At 39.0% G+C, this 21,729-nt stretch overlaps 1 protein-coding gene across 4 annotated transcripts in view; it reads right to left on the bottom strand.

Moving 5' to 3' along the window:
• Cep126 (centrosomal protein 126) overlaps positions 1-21,729 on the bottom strand; it is a 58,725-nt gene that overhangs the window by 24,792 nt on the left and 12,204 nt on the right. For 3 of the 4 annotated variants that reach the window (XM_036192928.1, XM_036192926.1, XM_036192927.1), the window contains exons 3-6: positions 18,923-19,068; positions 13,582-13,678; positions 4,280-4,478; positions 873-2,988 (exon numbers count right to left, since the gene is read on the bottom strand). In XM_036192928.1, coding sequence (XP_036048821.1) covers positions 873-2,988; positions 4,280-4,478; positions 13,582-13,678; positions 18,923-19,068 — 2,558 coding nt within the window. The remainder of the gene's footprint in view (positions 1-872; positions 2,989-4,279; positions 4,479-13,581; positions 13,679-18,922; positions 19,069-21,729) is intronic. The other variant, XM_036192929.1, reaches the window with a different exon arrangement.

Consider the following 21,729-nt stretch of genomic DNA (forward strand, 5'->3'; position numbering starts at 1 on the left):
TCTATTCTTTTCCTACATGAACACATAAACACAAAGCTGGCAGAAGCAGAACTGCAGTGTCCTGGAAAGGATGGAAGGACTGTGTACATATTTAAACATTCCTTTCGTTAAACTGCAGGCATTTTGCCTTATTTATGATCTTGTGTGTGCATGTGCACATACATGCCAGGGTGCCTATGTGGAGTTTGGAGGTCACCTAAAAGGGGCCAGTTCTCTCCAGCCACCATGCAAGTTTCAGGATTGAATTCAGGTTGTCAAGTTTGGCTGAAAGCATCTTTACCTGCTTGCCACCTTGACAGCGTATTAGAAATTCATTTAAGAATTTTAAAATAAGCCAGGCATGGTGACACATGCCTTTAATGCCAATACTTGGGAATCAAAGGCAGGAGGACATCAGTGGATGTGAGGCTAGTTGGTCTACATAGTGAGTTCTAGGCCAGCCAGAGCTATACTCTATGTCAAACAAACCAAAACAAAGAACTATGTCATGACATTTATCTATGTAAATAAACAAGGCTTTTTCCCATGGTGTTCATGTGACAGAAAATCCAATTACAACAGCAATGATGGAACCACACGGAATAAGGATCAGGTGTTATTCACTGTCTTTTCTTTTTCAACATCAGGGAGGTTATAGAAAAAACAGAGCTAGCCAAAGTTTCCAACTTTTACTGAGTACAGGTTAGGTAATTCTCTGAAGAACTTCAGCTACTAGAGTAAGTTACAGTATTGAGAGCTAAGTTATCTTCCTAAGGCTAAACTATAACTCACTACCTATACAGTATACATTGCCATACACAATATGGAAAATGTCACGCAACTCTGAAAAGTTGTATACTTTTCCCGCAAGAAGGTATAAATTCGATCCTTACCAGTAGCCTTCTCATTTTGGCACCCATTGCTCCTTCTTCTCCATGGGAGAATCGATTCTTCTTCGGTATTCCTATGAGTCGACAACTGGTAGCTCTCTTCACAAACAGGACTTCTTTGGGTACAATATACCGTCCCTTCTTGCTGGAGACCTGTGTGAGTGCCATTTGAACAGTTTACTTTTGCTGAGGTTTGGCACTCCGAAGCGTAAGGAGATGGTAGAGCTGGGGTCACAGCGAGTAAGTCAGAACAAGCATCAGAGAATGGGAGATTACTTTCTTGAGTCCACTGGTTCAAATGGTACTCTGTTGGAAGCACACATGAACTTAAACAGTTCTGTAGCATGATGTTTTGAGAATGTTCAGGTATGGCTAACTGACATGGAGACATTTGCATATTTTTACCACTTTTAATATTTGTCGGTGGTTTAGGCGGAGGATGAGGTATAATTAGTTTACCCTGAGTTTGGGCCAGTGTGCTGGCTTTTCTTGAAGACGGTGGCTGGCTGACAGTGGCTTTTCTGTTCACATGTACAAGGCCTGTCTGGACCTTTACAGACCCTGTTCTTCTCATTACCTTTGCCCCCCTTGGAGGCTTAGACTTCTGAGTCTTGGCATCACCAGCATGTGCAGGGGCTTTGTTTCCTTCTCTTCCAAAGGCTGACCAGGCTTGTTTAGCAAGGCTATAGCCTGAAGGTACAGAGGAGTTCAAAGGCACACTGTCCATTTCATAGCTTCCTAAGTCAGGAACATTTTCAGAGCCACAATCAGCTTTGGCCTTCATTCCACAAGCAGAATGTGCAGTACAATCAGGGGCGTTTGTGAGGTTGCAGGTGCCACTGCCGGTGTGACAGTGCTGTGACCACTGTGGAGCCACTCCTGCCCTGTCCCTCACTGGGTGGCTGTCATCTACACACTTCTCTGAGGCATTACTTTCGTCTAGCCACCGCAGCTTTTTAATAGTCTTTGGGGTTCCTGCACCTTTCCCTCTCTGTTTTGTTAACTCAATACTATCTCTAATGGCTTCTGCCTTCTGATGTCTAAACTTAAAACTCTGATTTATAACTAGTGCCTTGAGAGAATCATGATCGTACCTGGATTCTTTCTTTAATATGCTCTTGAGCAGCCTCACCCCATTTTGTTCCTGGATGTTGTGCCTCTTGCTGTGCTGGGTAGGCAAGTCACAGTCAGGAGTGACTTTACACAGTGGTGCTGATGGTCCACTGGCTTTTTGTTTTCTATCTTTTGAGTTAGAATTTTGAGGTGCATAGGTGGCCTGAAAATTGTCTGAAAATGCAGACTTTTCTTTATTACAGCTAAAATAGTTTATCTTTTCACATTTCACATCTTTCATTTCATCTACCTTATCAGAACACTGCACCGGATCGCTTTCTTTTATGCATGTGCTGTTCTCTGATGAAAGCCTACCTGACTGTGAGTTAGGTGCCAAAACTGGTACAAATGAAGCAGGAATGGAAGCAGTTCTGTCTTGAGTTAACTCAGAGAGCCTGTCTTGGATGGAAAATGAAGCTGCTTCCTGAGTTAGAGATTCTGGAGCAGTCCAGGCTCTACTGACTTTAAATGTTGGGCTCTGGGCACCTGGCAGCCTCTGCCTGTGGAGTGCTCCCTCAGTGGGGTCACGTGTGCTCCCAGTGTTGCTCTCAGAGGCGTTTTCTTCGTTTCTATCTAGAGCAACGACAGAAGGGCTACAGACAAAGAGCACGGGGTCATTAGTACTTCTTGTGGTTCTTTCCACAGTTCTGCTCAAAGATGGCGCGTTCTGTTCTTTATTAATCAAACATTCCCACGAGGGTAGAACATTAGATTTGCTTAAGATATCTGAAAAAGATGTGACAGGCTGAGTACTTCGTGTGTCTAAGTTTGTAAGCCAACTGTTTATATGCTGAGTTTTAGAGAAAGACAGTTTATCTTCATCAAAGCAGTTTAAATGAGCTGATTGCAGATTTGCTGACCTGAGGGGAACAGAGTTCTGCTGGGTCGACGTGGAAGGAGCCATACTAAGTGTTATGTATATTTCTTCATGCTCTCCAGCCTCAAGGCTGTCTATACTTGAGAGAGTTTCAGAATTGGTTATCTGATTAACTTCATCACAAAATTTCTGAGGGGGGAAAAAAAAGAACAGTGTTTTATGCTGTGGACTCACACTAGTGTTGCTGACACAGAAAATAATGTGACTATAAACAGTACAGGTATAAGCTATACCCCTGCAGCAGACCTCATGGGAAAGAGAAAGTCAGGAAACCCTAAAAAATGTGCTTCCTTTCCTTTCAACTCCCAAAGTAACTGCTCAATTGTTCTGGCTACCATGACAGCTTAGAAATAATTGGTATTCCATTTAGGGTATGGCATTTCTTCAAGGTCTCATAATACTAAATTAATTCTAAAAAATACTTATTTATAAATTGTATTTTCTTCCTGAAACCTTCATTGGACTGAAAAGAGATGGTTGACAGATCTGTGATGCAGCAGCCATCAGTTACCATTAGCACCATGTGGAGACTGTGCATGATCCTGGGGAGGCACCCGTAGTCCAATAGGTAATTCTACACACATACCCTACAGGCAGTACCAAGTGAACTCGGTGGGTTTAAAAAACAAAGCACATCAAGTTGGGAAGAAAAAGTGGTGGTGGTCAGGAATTTTAGGGTAGGAAATAGAAAGATTAGATCAAAATACATCATATGCATGCATGAAGTTCTCAAAACATAAAGAGAATTTTAAAAAAGAAAATAAAGTTCTGTGACCCTAATGTGAACTGTCAATTGATAGGAATTATATCGCTTTTATAAAGGTCTAGAGAAAAGTTTTCAACTCTGGTTGTATGTAAGAGTCAAAAAGTTTCATAAAAATAAATATGCCAGGGAGGATCAGAAGTTCAAGGATAGTCTTGGCTACATAGTAAGTTTGAGGCTAGCCTGGGCTAAATTAGATCCTGAGTCCAAACAAAATACTGACAAAAATCTGTCTGGGCCCTGCTGGATTATTTCCCACATGAGACCCATGTAGCAGTCTCACACTGATTTTACGATTTCTGTGGATACAGGTTCAAGTCCAGTGACTTTAGGGCTTGGAGAGATGGCTCAGTAGCATCTATATGCATCCTAAATTTAGGTTGCTTTTTAAAATATAATCCCTAATATAAAAGTTATATTATATTATACTTTCAAATAGCTTTTATATTTGTCAGAAAATAACATTCATACAGCCTGATTTTTAAAAAAATAAATGCAAAAAGAAGATCAGAAAGAAAAATTAGTATCTGTGATGAAGTTACACTGACTCATACACAGTATTTTTATGACCCCCTTTTAGCTATGTGGAGAACACTGGGAAGTAGGACAGAATTTTGCTACAAATTAAAACACCAGTAGTAGAGTTATAGTTCATACTTGCAAACTGTTTAAATGTTGATTCTCTAGGAGTTTCTGAGTCTCCTCCAGTTTAAGCTGGAGCACGTTTTTGTTAGTAGCTACGTTTGCTATGTTGTTCTCCTTCATTTCTTTATCGCAGTTAATTCTGCTTACAAGATATTTTTGATGTTCATGATCATTTTTTGACACTGCTGAAGGCAAGGCAGAATCTATAGCTCTGTGAACCAGATATGAAAAGATTTAGTACATTAATAAGTTAATTTAATTGAAATCAACTTATTTTTATAAGCATATAAATGATACAATTGTATATTATGTGCACGTGTCCAGATAATTACACATAAGGATATTGGAGAAATCTACAGATATATTAGAATAGAGCTTTAAGGCAATGAGTAATAGAATAAAAATGACTGTGAGACCAGAGTGCCAATAAAGAATGAATAAGGGACGCTTATTCGTTCACGACTTTGATGACTATATTTCATTCTTTTATCACTTGGGCAGGAGCAGAAATGCTGTGAATTCGTTGTCAGTTTTCATTTCTCTAGATACATTCTTATACAGATAATAATATTTATTAACCTTTGTTCTTAGTCGATGTCTTGGCCAGTGGCTATTCCTATATCCCTAAGAGCGTTGGCTGAGATTCAAGCACACAGAAATTAAGAATGCTGCTTTGTCAGGGCAGGTATGAAGATCCTCCCTGCAGAACTAGCTATGGGAGTGTGGTTCTTACTCAGCCAAGAATAAAAAACCTTTGCTTTCAGTTTGGTTCAGGAATATAATCATAAATGTAAGCGTATTTTTTTAAAAAAGATTTATTTGTTTATTTAATGTACACTGGGGCTTTTTCTGCATATATCTCTGTATGAGTGTGTCAGATCCCCTGGAACTGGAGTAACAGAAAGCTGTGAACTGCCATGTGGGTGATGGGAATTGGACCTGGATCCTTTGGAAGAGCAGCCAGTGCTTTTAAACCCTAAGCCATCTCTCCAGCTCCATTTAAGCATATTTTTTATGCTACAAAAAGGGTGTCTTCAATGCAGTCTACTTTTAGTGTTTCCAATCAGAACAATATCATTTTTTAAATTCTTTACAATGTTGTACTGTCTGGAAACTTAGGACATCTCTTCTATTAGATTTTTGTGCTGTCTGGAAGCTGATAACTTGTTACATTTCCATATATATATATATATATATATATATATATATATATATATATATATACAGTGAAAAATCTATTCCTTCAAGGATAAGTGGGTGATGAAGGATACAGCTGACTGAAGGGCATTTACTACCAACTCAGTTAAATTATTTTCAATTAAATCAGGATAAAGAAGGATTTTAGAAGGTGGCAGATTGCCACATGTGACATATAACTATCTCCAATACCCATATATGTCTTTATTTAGACAGACAGAATCATCAAGGTCAGTGATTGCTACATTCCTAATTATTCCTTTGTCATCACAGGAGAGCATGGCTAGTGAGAAGGCATTTAGTACATTCCTGAACAGTGAGGATATGATTCTATTTTTGTTTTTATACTTTTCTACTCTTACATAGTCCTTCCCCTTTAGTTACCCTTCCCAAACAAAATAGAACTAAGTCTACAAAATGTCTAATAAACTCAATTGATTTACCTTTAAAGTTGTCGTCTCTCAACTTTTTCTTCTCTATTCCTTTCTTCTCTACTCCACTTTCTTCTCTCCTCTTCTCTACATTCTTCCCCCAGTGAGGAGGATTGAAGGGATGGATAGGAATAAAAGGAGATGGGGAGGTAGAAACAGAGATAGAGTGAAGCATGGGAGGAAAGGAAGAGGAAATCACAAAAGAAGAGGAAGGAGGAGACACTGGAGAAGGGAAGGCTAGGTAAGTTGGAGGCAGACATGGAGAAGATGAATGCAAAGGAGAGGGCAAAAGAGGGGCAGATGGGATAGGGAGGGCAGGGGAGGCTGAAGGAGATGGTGAAGGAGAAGAAAGTGTGGATGAAGAGCAAGGAACTGCTACCAAAGGTGAAGAGGATGTGGAAGCAGAAGGTGATGAAGGCAAAGGAGAGCACGGAGAAAGGCACGGAGGCGGGTGGGGGAGAATCAAGGCAGGCAGATGGTCTACAAAGGCCTGTGGCTGATCTGACAGTGTTGTGGCCTGGGGAACAGATTTCTGAACTGACTGACAAGCATCAAACCTAGCAGAATGCTCAGGCACAGGAGTGATACAAGAGAGGGGTGGGGCTGGTAGAGTTGGATGTCTGGATAAACTAGAAGGTTTCAAAACAGGGAGAGCTTCCAAGGGGGTTGGGGAAACAACCAGTTGAGCTGGAAGGGAACGACGGATAAGGGCAGGCATTAGAGTTGCTGGGGTAGAATGCTGTGCTGCAAGTATATGTTTGGGTCTGAAAGTTTTGTAAAATAATCTGTGCTGTGAGTCAGGATCAGGAATGATTGGAGAACTCTGGGATGGTTGAGGTGGAAGGACAGGTGGCCCAGATGGAATAGGGGCTGGTAGACTAGGGAAACTGCTAGAAGAGCTAGACGTAACTGGGGCTGGAGGATGAGGGAGATATCTGATAGGATAAGACAGTAATGGGGCTGGTAAAAAGGTCTTTGGAAGAGTAGAGGGGACAGATGGAAGAACACAGGTCTGGGGGTTGGGAGAAACAACAGGGTAGCTAGGAAGAATCTGGGGATGATGGGATAGCAATGGGGCCCGTGAAGCAGACAGCTGACCAGGTAAGTAGGGATCAGGATTGGAGATAGCTGGACAGGCAGGAATGGATCTGCATAGGTGGGAAAGTATTTGGACAGGCAAGTAGAAAGAACCTCATTAAGATTTGAAAACTCTATTACTGGGCTGCCTGTAGGATTTTGACTGATTTTGATTTTGTTCTTTGGGGTCCATGCTTCATCTTCCATTGGTCAGCCAGATTCCCCTCACACTGACTGACTGAAACATGTACACAGATGATTCAAATTCATCTTTCTTCTCTTTTCAAAAGTCTGATGCACAGATATAGGCAGGAAAATCTAGTTTCAACCACTAGTATGAATAGCGAATGTAGACATCTCGGGGTAGTGGGTGGTTCACAATGGACTATCTCATCACAAGGACATGGATATTGGAGATAGATATCTCACAAAACTGTTCTGTCAGAGAGAGTTTAACCAGGAGAGACTGTCCTCTTCTGCTCTATTTCCACCAGAAATGTCAGATCAGCTTTGTGATAAGAACTTGATTGTGATGGAAGGTTGATTATATCTGATATTTTAAAAGTTAATACCTTATTAAGATTTTTATATCCCATTAACTTTCTGAAGTGGTTTCTATACTCCTAAAAACCTATTGGCCAATTTTTAATGAGGCTTAAGAAGTAGCCTCCACTTTTCCAAACAAATTTTCATTTTAGATTATAACATTAGCATCTTAAAATATTTTTATTATCATTAGCATTTTCTATGTTAGAGCCACCTCTTGGGCTGAGGCTGTGGCTAATGGTAGAGCCTGTACAGAGGCCTGCTCGGTCCCTAGCACAAGTACTGCTGCTATACTCTGCTTCTCTGGAACTGCTTTGTGGTATCATTTTATTTCTTAACCTACTTTAGGTTTATATTTCACTGAAATGTATTTGTAACATGACAATAGCTTATTAATCCTTGAATAAACACTTGCAAGAAATTTATTTTGATAAAACCAATAAATGATCATTAATAGTCTAAAATTTTATATTTATATGGCATGTATATACATACATACACATAGATATCACAAAGTCACAGTCAAAAGTATATTATGAAAACTAGGCATTTTAACAGAATACAGGTTATTTCTCATAATGACAATACATAATATTTGTTATTTTAGTACAGATTTGCTAAAATGATAACAATTTTTTTGCTTCAGAAGAACTGAAGTTATTCTGACAGTTTAACCCTTCAAAGATTTTAAACAACTGCACATTGCTGAAAAATCACCATGCTTTCATTTATTGTACAAAAGAGGTGTTTTTAAAATGGAAAATATCTGATCAGCATAAAATAATAGTTGATACACAGAAAAAGAAACTGGAAAATGAAGGGTCTCTGTCCAAAAATGCTAAGCAGCTTAGAAGTTTTAAAGCCAAAGCTCCCTCTGAGCCCTGCCTGCCTTGGTCATTATGTACCATCCTTGTCCAGACAAGCTTTCCTAGAATATTCTAATATCATACAGCCTTCATGTCTCCAACTTCAGGTTTTTAACACATATTTCTAGCTTGTTTCACTTCAATGTGTTGCTTTGCTTATGATTAACTACTTAACTCATTAACTGTAAAAGTAGAAATTTGACCACTGTCTTCAATGGCTTTAGATTTCCTACTATCTTTTTCCTCTCTGGTTGCTCCTTTTAGGGCTCACATTTGAGGCCAGCTTTTTGGAAGTTTTGAGTTTGGCCACCTTTTCTTACTCCACCAGAACTCCGCATGGAGTCTTGTGTAAACTGACGGGGTCTTCTCTGTATCTGAGTGCCTTTCAAAGTTACTACCCTCTCGTCATTCTCACTGGACTAATTCAGCATTGGGGTGCCTTTCTAAGTTGCTTCCTTAGGAAGTGGCTCATCTCTGTGATCACATTTACAATGGTGCCGTCATTCGTAGGAGGTATGAACTCATCCAAGACTAGCTTTCAACTGCTCTGTGGCCTGACATGAAAAATGCTCATATCCAAGGATTCTGTCTTGAGCTGAGGATCGAACCCAGGGCCTTGGGCTTGCTAGGCAAGCACTCTACCACAGAGCTAAATCCCCAACCCCCGCCACATTGCATTCTGACTGTTGGCTTAACTCAAGACCACTGCTGACAGACACCAGTCATTGTTTTGTTTTGATCTGTGATGGCTATCACATCTGTATTCATGGCCTAGACTTCTTATCTCGAGAAACTGGTTCCTGAATACCCTGAACTCCAAACTTATAACTTACCCTATCTTCCTTTCAACTACTCTCTCCCTAGACCTGTTGATTATTCCTTCACAGTCATATTTTTTTCTATTGTGGCAAAATGCTCAACATGAGACCTGCCTTCTTAACCTCATCCTTAAGTTTTGATAAATGGGTTCACTGTCTCACCATCCATTTGCTGACCAAATCCTGTCTCTGAAACCATCCCTAACTCTTCCTCTTCTATTTTCTTCCTTGGCAGTTGTGAAGAAGTTATCAGTTTGTTGACCGAAGTACCAGTTTATCAGATTTTTCCACATTTGGTCTGCCCCTATTCATTTGGCAAAACTTCCAAAACATATTATTGGAAGCTTGCTTCAGTTTTTTCATCAACTTTTTCTAGAACATATTACTTAACACACTCTTCCTGGTTTAATTTTTGGCTTCCTTTGTAACTTTCCTACCGACAACTCTCTCCTCAGTGTCCATGTAAGCCAAATTAAACTAATTAAATTGCAGGAAGTGCTTGCCTCTGATGAATATTCTCATTTTTATAGCTTCCGGCCAACTTCTATCCTTCGAATGTTTACTTATCTATGGTATTTTCCCCTTATTTCTGGAATTCTTCCAACATGTATAGCACTATAGGAAATACATGTATGTGTAAGACCTAGCTATTATATTGAACAAAATTGCAATCTGGTTTGGGAAACAAAAATACTAAGAAAAAAACCTGAGTAACAATAAAATCACAACCTTCATATTTCTTTCTAGTCCTCTTATCTCAACTTTGTTAAATTTTTTTTCTCCTTTTTGCTAGGGCTGAGGATCGAATCCAGGGCCTTGTGCTTGCTAGACAAGCGCTCTACCACTGAGCTAAATCCCTAACCCCGTTAAATTTTTTTTTTTAACATTTATAACTGTACTCCCATCTTCTGATTAAAAGCTCACATAAAAATTTAATTATCACCAAATTCTCTTTTAAAATGATATTGTAAAAAACTTGCAAATAAATAAAAGCATTACACATCAAAATTAACCAGACCCAAAGTCTATACAACTTAACAAACTTACATCCCATTAGAATTGACATTTAAGTTGGGTTGGGGATTTAGCTCAGTGGTAGAGTGCTTGCCTAGCAAGCCCAAGGCCCTGGGTTCGATCCTCAGCTCAAAGGAAAAAAAAAAGAATTGACATTTAAAATGTAAGTTATGAAGCTTCATGTTAAATTTTACATGTCTAGTATTAAATATATTTTATGCATGTATCCACCACCAAACCACAATAATCCATGACAGAATTAGCACTAGAAAAACAATTAGGCTGGGTGGTGGTGGCACATGCCTTTAATCCCAGTACTTAGGAGGCAGAGGCAGGCAGATCCCTGTGAGTTTGAGGCCAGCCTGGTCTACAGAGTGAGTTCCAGGACAGGGTCCAAAGCTACACAGAAAAACCTTGTCTCAAAGAACAAAACAAAACAAAACAAAACAACCTCCCCACCCCACCCCCCAAAAAAAAAACACAAAAAAGAAAAACAATTAGTTTCATATCCTTTTTCATGATTCATGGCTATTCCCTGAATTCACTCCTTTCTCATCATCTCAATTATATTTAGCTTTACTAGTGTTCATTTCTTGTATACTGTAACCACATGTACATTTGTTGACATATGTACATATATTATTGGCTAGATTCCACATACAAGAGAGAACATGTGGTTTATCTCTTTCTGAGATGGTGTGACCTCACTTAATATTGTACATATCCATCCACTTTCCTGCACATTTTTAATTTCATTTTCCTTTAGAGCTTAGTGTTCCTATATGTATATACATACACCAAATTTTCATTATCCATTCATCTGTTGATGGACAGCAGAGCTGATCCCAATTCTGTGTTATTGTGAACAAAACAACAACTAACAAGGGTCCACACATCTCTGTGGTAGGGTGTTGAGTTCTCCGGGTATATTCTCAGAAGTGAAATAGCTGGGTTATATGGTAGTTTTTTTTTTTTTTTTTTTTTGAGAAATCTCCAAACTTTTACTTACCAAATTCTCACATTTACCTTTTGTATTATAATTTTCTTTATATCATCATACCAAACTTATAATCTCTTCTTTTCATGAAATATTTGTCGTTCCTCCCTTTCTTCCTTTCTCCATTATTCACTGTCTCTTCCCATTATCCACAATTGTCTATAATGACTGTAATGGTATGTTTAAAAAATGACTTTGCTACAAGCCGGGCAGTGGTGGTGCACGCCTTTAATCCCAGTACTGGGGAGGCACAGCCAGGCAGATCTCTGTGAGTTTGAGGCCAGTCTGGTCTACAGAGTGAGATCCAGGACAGGTACCAAAACTACACTAAGAAACTCTGTCTCAAAAAAAAAAAAAAAAAAAAAAATCTCTTACAAATCTCAGGGGTAAGTTTATATTTCATTTCTTCTTTTAAAATTATATTTATTCAATGTATTTCTATGGGTGTGTACATCTATGCCACAGCATGCATGAAGAAATCAGAGGACAGCGTGCATTAGTTGGTTCTCTCTTTTGACTATGTGGGTCCTGGGGATCAAATTTAGGTAGTCAAGCTTGGTGGCCATCTCGATTGCCCCAAAGTTTATATTTCTTAACATATAGGTGTATCTCTCTTTCTAATCTCATATCTAGTTAAGCTTAGTATTTATAGTCTCTGATTCACCCATGCTATTATTATTGTTGTAGTTGTTTTGAATGGGTCTCATGTAGCTGAAGCGGGCCCTCAACTCTTGATCTTCTTGATTCCACATCATGAGCTCTGAGATTCTGGGCATGCATCTCCAATCCTGTCTCTAATTATGGGGTCTCTCTTTCTCTCTTGCCTGTCTCTGCCTCTTTTTCCTCTCTCACCTTCTCTCTGTAGAATGAGAGTCAAACCCAGGGTCTGGTGCATGCTCAGTAAGCACGCTACCACTGAACTACACCAGCTGACTCAACTCCCTTTCCCCTGACTCCATCCTGCCCACTTTATCCCCTGAGGACTGTGCATGTGCTCATCACTATGTCCTGGTAACCTCATATGCCCTTCAGAGCTGCTTGAATGAAGTGCTTTAAACCAGGAGTCCAGCTCTTTCCCAGACTCCAGGAATACTGAAAGGATGAAGTATTTTGTTTTTAGGTCTAATCGAAAGAATCATTGACCAGAGGAATTCTAAGAACAGAATAATATTCTGTATAGGTAAAACCTGCATTATTAATAACTTCCTATAGGTGAATGTTCTGATTAGTACTCATTTGATGTAATTCTATGCAATTGTTTTGTGGTGCTGGGGAACAATCTCAGGCCTCACACATGTGAGGCAAGCACTCTTCCACTGAGCTACAACCCAGTCCTGGTGCTTTCCAAAGCATCATTTTTTAAAAGTAATTTAGTTACTTTTCTTTCATTTGCATTGGTATTTTGCCTGCATGTGTGTCTGTGTGAGAGCACCAGATCTTGGAGTTCGAGACAGTTGCGAGCTGCCATGTGGGCGCTGGGAATTGAACCCGAGTCCTCTGGAAGAACAGTCAGTGCTTTTAACTGCTGAGCCATCTCTCCAGCCCCTCCAAAGCATCATTTTACCTCTCTCTACAGTTATACACGAGGATTATACATATGTAGACATGAAATGTATGGAAGAGCATCAGTGCTCTTAACCATTGAGCCACCTCTCCAGCCCCTGGGGACTGTATTTTTAACAGCCTACTCCATAATGCTTTCCAATGCTTTATCTAGTTCTCTGCATATAGTTACATCAAAAAATAGTTGGAAAAAGTGGAAAAGATAGACATTGTAGTTTTTATTGAGTCAGTAACAACAAAAAATTCTGACTGAGGAAAAAAACCACTCAAACAATAAAATTACTTTTTACAACTAAATTTGTATCAATACAATTTAAACAACTTTATCTATTCAGTAAAGACAACAATAAACATCAATATATTAAAATAGTTTCTATATTTTTCATAGAAAATTATTCACTATTGGCAGCATTTGTATTGTTAATAATGTAACTGTAAGATAGCAAATTACAGTAGACTTAATTCTTAATTAATTTGTGAAAAGAACAGATTCTAAAACAGAGATAAAAAGTAACCAATGAGCCAGGTGGTGGCAGTGCACATCTTAATCCCAGCACTTGGAAGGCAGAGAGGCAGGTGGATCTCTATGAGTTTGAGGCCAGCCTGTTCTACAGGGTGAGTTCTATGACAGCCAGAGCTACACAGAGAAACCATGTCTTGAACCTCTCCTAGTCCCCATGCCCCCCAAAAAGAGAAGTAACCAATGAAAAAGACTACAAATTCAGCAAGCAGAAAGCCATATAGTTATTATACATTAAGTGATAACAGTATAATTATATTAATACAGTAATAATAAATTGCTTACCGCCAAGTTGTTGCTGGTCTGTGGGAAAGAGGAATGTTTACTTCTGATTTTAAGTTGGATTCTTGAATTTGTTTAAGGGCCTCTTCTAATGGGGGAACTGGATTGTGAAAAAGTAAGGGAATAGAAAAAAAAAAACCATAAACAATAAAGGATCATTTTATCACCAATGGTTTATTGATATATAATTTAGTTGGCCAATAATATATTTCCAGGTTCTTGTATAATATATTTACAATAGAATAAAAATTTAAACTTTGCTTTGTAAGTCCTAAAAAAGAAATTGTCATTTTGATGGCTTCATCATCAATTTTATGATAATATTTGGAAAAAAGGAAATTTGAAAAAGGTGTAGGCTTTTCTTATATATAATCTCTTCTATATTTGATATCATGGTCTCAAAATTTTATGACAAAAATTTTTACATATTCCTCTGAATAAAATGAAAAATAAATCAACTAACTTTGGGCATTTCCTGCCACAGTGCTTATTTTAAATGCTTCGTTAGTATGCTTATCTAGCCACCGCACAGCTGCTATTTGAATTTTACAACTAAGGAAGCTAAGGTCTATGAAGAAGGCAAGTGATGTCCTCATGACCATATGCTACATGGACCCTAACCCCACACTGCTCTTTAGACCTTTCATCCATCCTTGTTTTCTGTACACAGTCATTTTCAAAGTCTTCCAGTATGTACTTTGGTGCTCAACATATTCTTTACCCTTACTTCTAATGTTCCTTTTACTGTTATACAGGTAGAAACAGCTGTTGAGCTGGCCCCTGCCCCTGCACTCTGGGGAGATGGCCTCACCCCTCACCATGGGTGAGGGAGGATTTACCCTGATGACTTGGGCATAAGGGAGCTGGCTCTGCCCACCACTTGCCTAAGGGAGGAAGCCCCAGTTGCCTGAACTGACCAGCTCAACAACTCAGACCCACAGCTAGGCCCACTCTAACATTTTACTCCATTTAGGACCTACTGGAGCTCATGAAGGGATTGGTCCTGTGGAACAATACTCTCAGGATTTCCATGACTTGGGGCAGCTGCAGGATATCCAAGAGGAGTTTCAGTGAGGATCCAGTGATAATGTTATACCAGAAACCAGAGGCCTTGAACAAACCAATGACTCATTACAATGAGCATTTGCAAGTAAAGCTGATTGGACAAAAGGGTCTACTGTGTGACACACTAAGGCTCCCAATGCCACCAGGACGAATGGGGAGGTGTTGGTAAGGTGGGGAAGCAAAGAAGTTTTTTGTTGTTTGTTTTGTTGTTTTTTGTTTGCTTGCTTGTTTTGCTTTGATTTTTTAAAAATAATTTTCTTTTGGTGGGGGATGCTGCAGGGATAGAGTGGAAGTTGAGCAGAATTGGGGTGCATGATGAAAAATTCCTAAGGATTTGATAAAGAAATTATGTTAAATTAAAAAAAAAACTCATACTGGAGAGAAACCCTATGAATACAAGCAATGTAATAAAACTTTTGCATGTCACAGTTATCTGCAAAGTCATGAAAGAATTCATATTGGAGAGTAACGTATGAATGTAATAAGGGTTATAAAGTCTTTGCCCATCACCTTAATCTTTATAACCCTGAAAGAATTTATCCAAGAATAAACCCTGCAGTGTGTAATGAATTTGTTAAAGCCTTTGTGTGTCACAGTGGGATTTGAGGATATTAAAGAACTCATACTGAAATGAAATCTACGACGATCAGGGATCTGTTCAGATCTTTAGCCAACAAACTTACATTTAATTACACAAAATTATTTATTGTGGAGAAAAAAATCTTGCAAGCATCAATAACAATTCTAGATAATGTGGGGCTGGAGAGATGGCTCAGAGGTTAAGAGCACTGACTGCTCTTCCATAGGTTCTGAGTTCAATTCCCAGCAACCACATGGTGGCTCACAACCATCTACAATAAGATCTGGTGCCCTCTTCTGGTGTACAGGCATACATGCAGGCAGAACACTGTATACATAATAAATAAATCTTAAAAAAAAAAAAAAAAAAGCCAGATGGTGGTGGCACACGCCTGTAATCCCAGCACTCGGGAGGCAGAGGCAGGTAGATCTCTGTGAGTTTGAGGCTAGCCTGGTCTACAGAGCTAGGCTAAGACAGCCTCCAAAGCTACAGAGAAACCCTGTCTCGAAAAACCAAAAAAGAACCAATTAGGGCAATGAGATTTATTTTTTAAAAAATATTTCTATTGCGCATGTGTGTGTGTGTGTGTGTGTGTGTGTGTGTGTGTGTGTGTGTGTAATACGATTATGGGTTTGTAGGCCATGGTAGATAGGTTGGGACTGGAAGAAAACCTTGTTGGCCTTCTTTTGTGCCTCTTCATATGGTGACTGTGGTGAGCTGAAAGAAAATGGTCCCCTTAGGGAGTGACACTATTTGAAGGGCTGGCTTTGTTGGTTGAGGCATAGCCTTGTTGAAGGAAGTATGTCGCTGTAAGGGATGGACTTTGAGGTCTCCTATGCTCAAGCTATGTCTAGTGTGACACACAATTGCTTCTGCTGCCTGCTGATCAAGATGTAGAATTCTCCACTCCTCCAGTACCATGTCTGCCTGCACACTGCCATGCCCCTTAATAAAGATAATGGACTAAATCTCTGAAACTGTAAGTCAGCCCCAATTGAATGTTTTCCTTTATAAGGAAAAAAAAAAAAAAAGAAAGAATGCTGCCTCTTGCAGCCTTTGTATATGGAAACATTTTGTTCCACTCATCAAATTCTATACATAATTCAAAGCCTGGGGGTAGAGGACATGATTTTCTAGCTCTAACACTTAGTGAAAACCTAACATTAAAAAAAACCCCAAAAACTTTTACTTTAAAATATTCATGTCACTGTACTTCCCCACTATTCTTACTGTCTGTAATTTTCTCCAAAGGGATTAAACAAAGCCAGTATACTATTACACAGGAGTTAGCTCAAACTTGAACTCCAGATACAAGGAAGGATAACAGGGTGAATATGATAATAATATTATATACATGTATGAAAATACCAAAATAAAACTTATGACATAGAATGAATACATGCTAGTAAAATATTGCCATCTATTAATGAATATTAGGTGTGATGCTCCCTGCCAAGTTTCTAAGGCACTGTTCTCCTTACAGCTTTTCTTCCCTACACTTAGTAGTCCTGTCGATTGTGGGATCTCAGTAGATTACCGTTTCTGTCTATATACAGTTACTGCTCAAGTGAGGAACTTAACATCTCTTCCCAGAGCTTTTCTCCTAGCCTTTCAACTTCCGTATGTTTCTACTTCCATCCACATTCCAAGTTGTCACTGTAATTATTCAAACAGATCTTATTATGAGAGGACTCTTTTAATATCCGTTTCCTTTTTTTAGTAACAGAGCTTATACTGTTAGGAATAGAAATATATCCAACATTCAGAAAATTTCAGTTTCCCTTACAAATGGAGCCAAATAGAAAAAAATGACATAAATGGAAGCCTCTAAGGAAATGATTTAAAGGGGGTTCAGAGCCATAACCTTTATGTCTTCTTTCTTTTCTGTCTAGAATACCAATTTTATGGTTGGTGACCTAGCGGCTACCATAGCCACATGAGTAAAGCTAGAAACTGCAGAAAGTAGTTAGCTAGTAGTTAGTAGACAGCTCAAGTCTGTACAACCATGGAACCAGGTCTTGACCCCAACCTCAGGACTTCCCCTATCAGAGAAAAGGAAAACCCTCCTATGTTTTGGTGTCTTTTGATGGTGTCAGTATTCTCTGAAGCACCTATTCATCCTAAGATCCCTTACTAACACAGAAATGGCTTGCTTTCTAGTTCAAAAATGGCATTTTGCATAAAGACGAACTTTTTTTTTTTTTTTTTTTTTTTTTTCCCCGAGACAGGGTTTCCTTGTGTAGCTTTGCGCCTTTTCTGGAACTCACTTGGTAGCCCAGGTTGGCTTGGAACTCACAGAGATCCGCCTGGCTCTGCTTCGCAAGTGCTGGGATTAAAGGCGTGTGCCACCACCACCGGGCAAGATGAACTTTCTAGTATGACATATAAAGTTCTTCAGGAATTAGCCCCACCTTACTTCTAGTTTCAACTTCACAGTCTTCTTACTCCCTAACTTATGCTTCTGATACACTGAAAGACACATACACAGTTCACTTGTATGAACTGTTCCTTTTGTCTGAGCTATTTTGTCTTTATTTTTCTCTTTGCCTGGCAAGATACTGATTCAAGAGTCATGCATGACATTGTTCTAGAAACAATGACCTAGCGTCCTGACACAGAATGATATTTCCTGTGTTTTCACAGTAGTTACATATTCTTCTATCACATCTATCATTGTACCAATAATACTGTTTAAATTCTTATCAAAATAAGTTGTGATTTTTAGTGTTAGAGAACAATTACATATCTCTGTAGCTCAGGGTAGCTGGGGACAGAGTACCACCCACTATAGTACATGATGGCTAGGTACAAGATGGCACTGCCAGCTCTTTCTCTTTAGTAACCTTTGATATACTGTTAGTTCTTTCTCGCTATTTAAGGTCTAAAAATGTGGATATGATTGAAAAGCATCAATCATAGTCATACTTAAATTCCCTTTTAATATATGTGCATGTGTATAAGCATGCTCACATGTGTGGAATGCAGACGCATGAGGGTGTGCATGAAGGCTGCAGGTAGACAGTGGTATGTTTCAATTACTCTCCACTTCGTTTATTCAGGCAGGGTTTCTCAATTGGACCTAAAGCTTCCCAAGTGCTGGAGTACAGGCTGTGGCCACATCTGCCTGATTGTGCATGCTTCTAGGGATGCAGACCCCAGCCTTCAAGCTTCCCAAGTGCTTTATACATGAAGCCATCTCCTTGGTCCAATTATACTTCAATTCATAATTGGCCACAGGTATTATATTATTGGATTGTATTACTTTGTAGACAGTGTGTTTTACCAATCTCTCAAATAAGAATCTGAAGTGAACCACAAGTGAAATAGCAGTGAACCACAAGTGAATATAACCCTAATTTCCTGAACCCAGTTGCTAAATTTTCTTTCTGTTAAATTACTTTAAAAAAAAAAATCGATTTTAAAAATACAAAACATTGTGAATTAGTGTGAAGTTGAAAGAAACTTGTGAGTGAATAGAGAATTTACCAATGGAGCCAACCAACACAGTATTTTCCAAAGGAACTTTAAATCAAGTTCCTTTTCTTCATTGGTCAAGGTGCCTGTCACTCAGCAGCACACCAGGCTGTTGTGGTTTTGGTTTCTACTTTTTAAAAAATGTGTGATTTTTATTGTTTACTCAATTTAAATTTGGTTACAACTTTAATTTTTGTTTCAGAATTGTTCCAGAAATGAAGGTACCTGCTCTCTTTCTCTGAGAGAGAGGAATGTGGGCACGTTGGAATTTTTCAGTAATTTCTTCAAACTTCTGCTTCCTCTGCTGCAGGATGCGCTCTCTAATCTGATATTCTTTTTCTTCTTGTTCTTTGCGTTTCTCTTCGAAAGCTCTAGATTTAAGGTAGAAGGAAACAGGATAGCTAGACAAGAAACTGACTGAACCAGAACGATTGGAGAACACCACACTTAGGAAACAATAGTATCTTCATTCTAGAGACAGCACATTTGTGATTTTTAACAGGCCATTGGCTAGGAATTGAAATATACTTGTAAAATGGTAACTTCAGATCCTCATTCAGATCTTTTTAACTAGAGAAAGCTCTGCAGTGAGGCTCCTTTCTGATTTCTGGCAGGCCGGCCCAAGTTCCACAGCCCGCTGTGGTGAAAAGCCTTTTCTAAGGGCCATGCTGTTTCTGGTATTTGAAAGAAGCAGCCTTGCAAATTATGGGGAAGTCAAGGAAATGTTTAAAACTGGCTGTCAAATAAGTTTTAACTTTGCTAAAAATATAATTTTTTTTGAGACAGGGTTTCTCTATGTAGTTTTCGTGCCAGTCCTGGATCTCACTCTGTAGACCAGGCTGGCCTTGAACTCACAGAGATCCACCTGGCTCTGCCTCCCAAGTGCTGGGATTAAAGGCGTGGGCCATCATTGCCCGGCTAAAAATACAATTTTTATAGAAATGTTGGTTTTCAGCTTCTTTTGTAAGTAGGGAACCCAGAACTCTTCAGTAGACAAAGTTACAAACATCTGCCTGTAATGTCAAGTTTTAAAAAGTATTTATTATTATTATTGTTATGATGACGATGATGATGTGTGTGTGGTGGGGTGCATGTGCTATAGTGACTTGTGGAGGTCAGAGGCCAACTTTGTGGCACTGGTTTTTCTCCTTCATCTCTATGGGGTTCTAGGGGTAAAACTCAGGTGTCAGGCTTACAAGGCAAACATCTTTACCTACTGAGCCATCTTGTCTGCCCCACATCTTCACTGTTCTTAACTTTCCTCTTTATTTATAATTGTCTCTAGGCACTTTATATTTTCTCTGTTTTAGTTGTACTACCTTAATCAGTTAATTTTGTTCTTGTAAAATGTTTGTATTACTCAAGACATATTTGATAAAAAAGAGACTACAGTGCCAGCCTGACATTGGCAGGGAAGTACCCAGAGGCACTCTTTGGTCACATGTGAATGTGGTGACAGCTGGATGAACTCTTTTAACTTCTTCCTGTCCTAGGCTACTGTGTACCACTGTTAAAGGCCTGTCCTGTCTATAGAACTGGTCATCTAGAGGGCTATAGTACTGGGGAACAGAGCTTTAGGTTTTCAAGGGGAGGATGTGGGGGGTAGCACCGCAGGAAGGGAAGAGGGCTTTAGCTCCCTAAATAACTTAGAGGATCTAGTCTCACAGCTTGATTAAGTACAGTGCTGGATTACCAGCCAGAGGGCTCAGGAAAATAAGAAAAAAATGCAAGGCATCCATATTGTAAAAGTAAAATGATCTGTTTTCAGGTACATGATCTTTTATGTACAGAAAATTCTAAAAATTCTACATAAACCTATACTAATACATGAATCCATTAGATATACAAAACCAACACACAAAATAAAATGCATTTCTATGTACATCATTATATAATGAACAATCTAGAAAAGACATTAAGAAAACCTTTTCATTTACAGTAGCATGCATGAGTATGCATGTATATTCATGCATACACGTGCATTCATGCATGCATGTGCATGCGCATACACACACGTACAAGTACACACACACACACACACATATATATACACAGATATATGTATATGTATACACACACACACACACACACACACACACACATACACATATATATTAGGGATAAACTCAACTAAAAAGCAACAATGACATATATCGAAAACTATAAAATACAGGCTGGAAAGATGGCTCAGTGGTTAAGAGCATTGGCTGCTCTTCCAGAGGTCCTAAATTCAATTCCCAGCAACCGCATGGTGGCTCACAACCATCTGCAATGAGATCTGGTGCCCTCTTCTGGCCTGCAGGCATACATGCAGATAGAACACAATACATAATAAAGTCAATTAAAAACAAAACAAAACAAAACTACAAAACACAGATAAAAGAATTCCAAAGGAAAGCTCGTTTATATTTGTGGATTATTGAGAAGTCAGTAGTACTCAAAGCTACTTACAGATTCTATCTGTCCTGTACTATGATTATGTAGTTCCTCTTTAATGAGTCTGGACCTGTCACTCTCCTATAACCAATAGACTGCTACAACATATGACAGTGGTGCTATGTGACTTCTCAGGCTACAATGGAGGTTTTGCAGCACTAATTTACTGTTTGAGAACACCCAATTTGGGAAATGCCAGGGTGCAAATATTATTACTGATGACCTTGAGATCACCCTGCTGAGACGCAGCCCAGGCTAGTTGTAGGGACAAGAAGCTAAAGGCAGAGAACTGCCTGGTTAGCTTCCAGCAATATTAGTGAATCGAGCCCTAGCACAAAGAATGTGACTGAAGAAGCATAATGGAGGTCAAGCTCAGCAGGACCTTTAGATCACCACAGGAGAATCATAGATGAAATATGAGTACAAGCACATGAGACTTCCAAGGGAGAATCAACCAGCTGCATCAGGAAACACAGACAATCACCATACACTGTTTTAGGTTACCAAGTTTTAGGGTGGTTGTTATACACCAGCAAATGATCCATATAATAAGTCCAAGCTGAGAGTTTTTAAATCATACAGCTGTTATTTATTGG

Source organism: Onychomys torridus, chromosome 7 (assembly GCF_903995425.1).
Source record: "Onychomys torridus chromosome 7, mOncTor1.1, whole genome shotgun sequence".
NCBI lineage: Eukaryota > Metazoa > Chordata > Mammalia > Rodentia > Cricetidae > Onychomys > Onychomys torridus.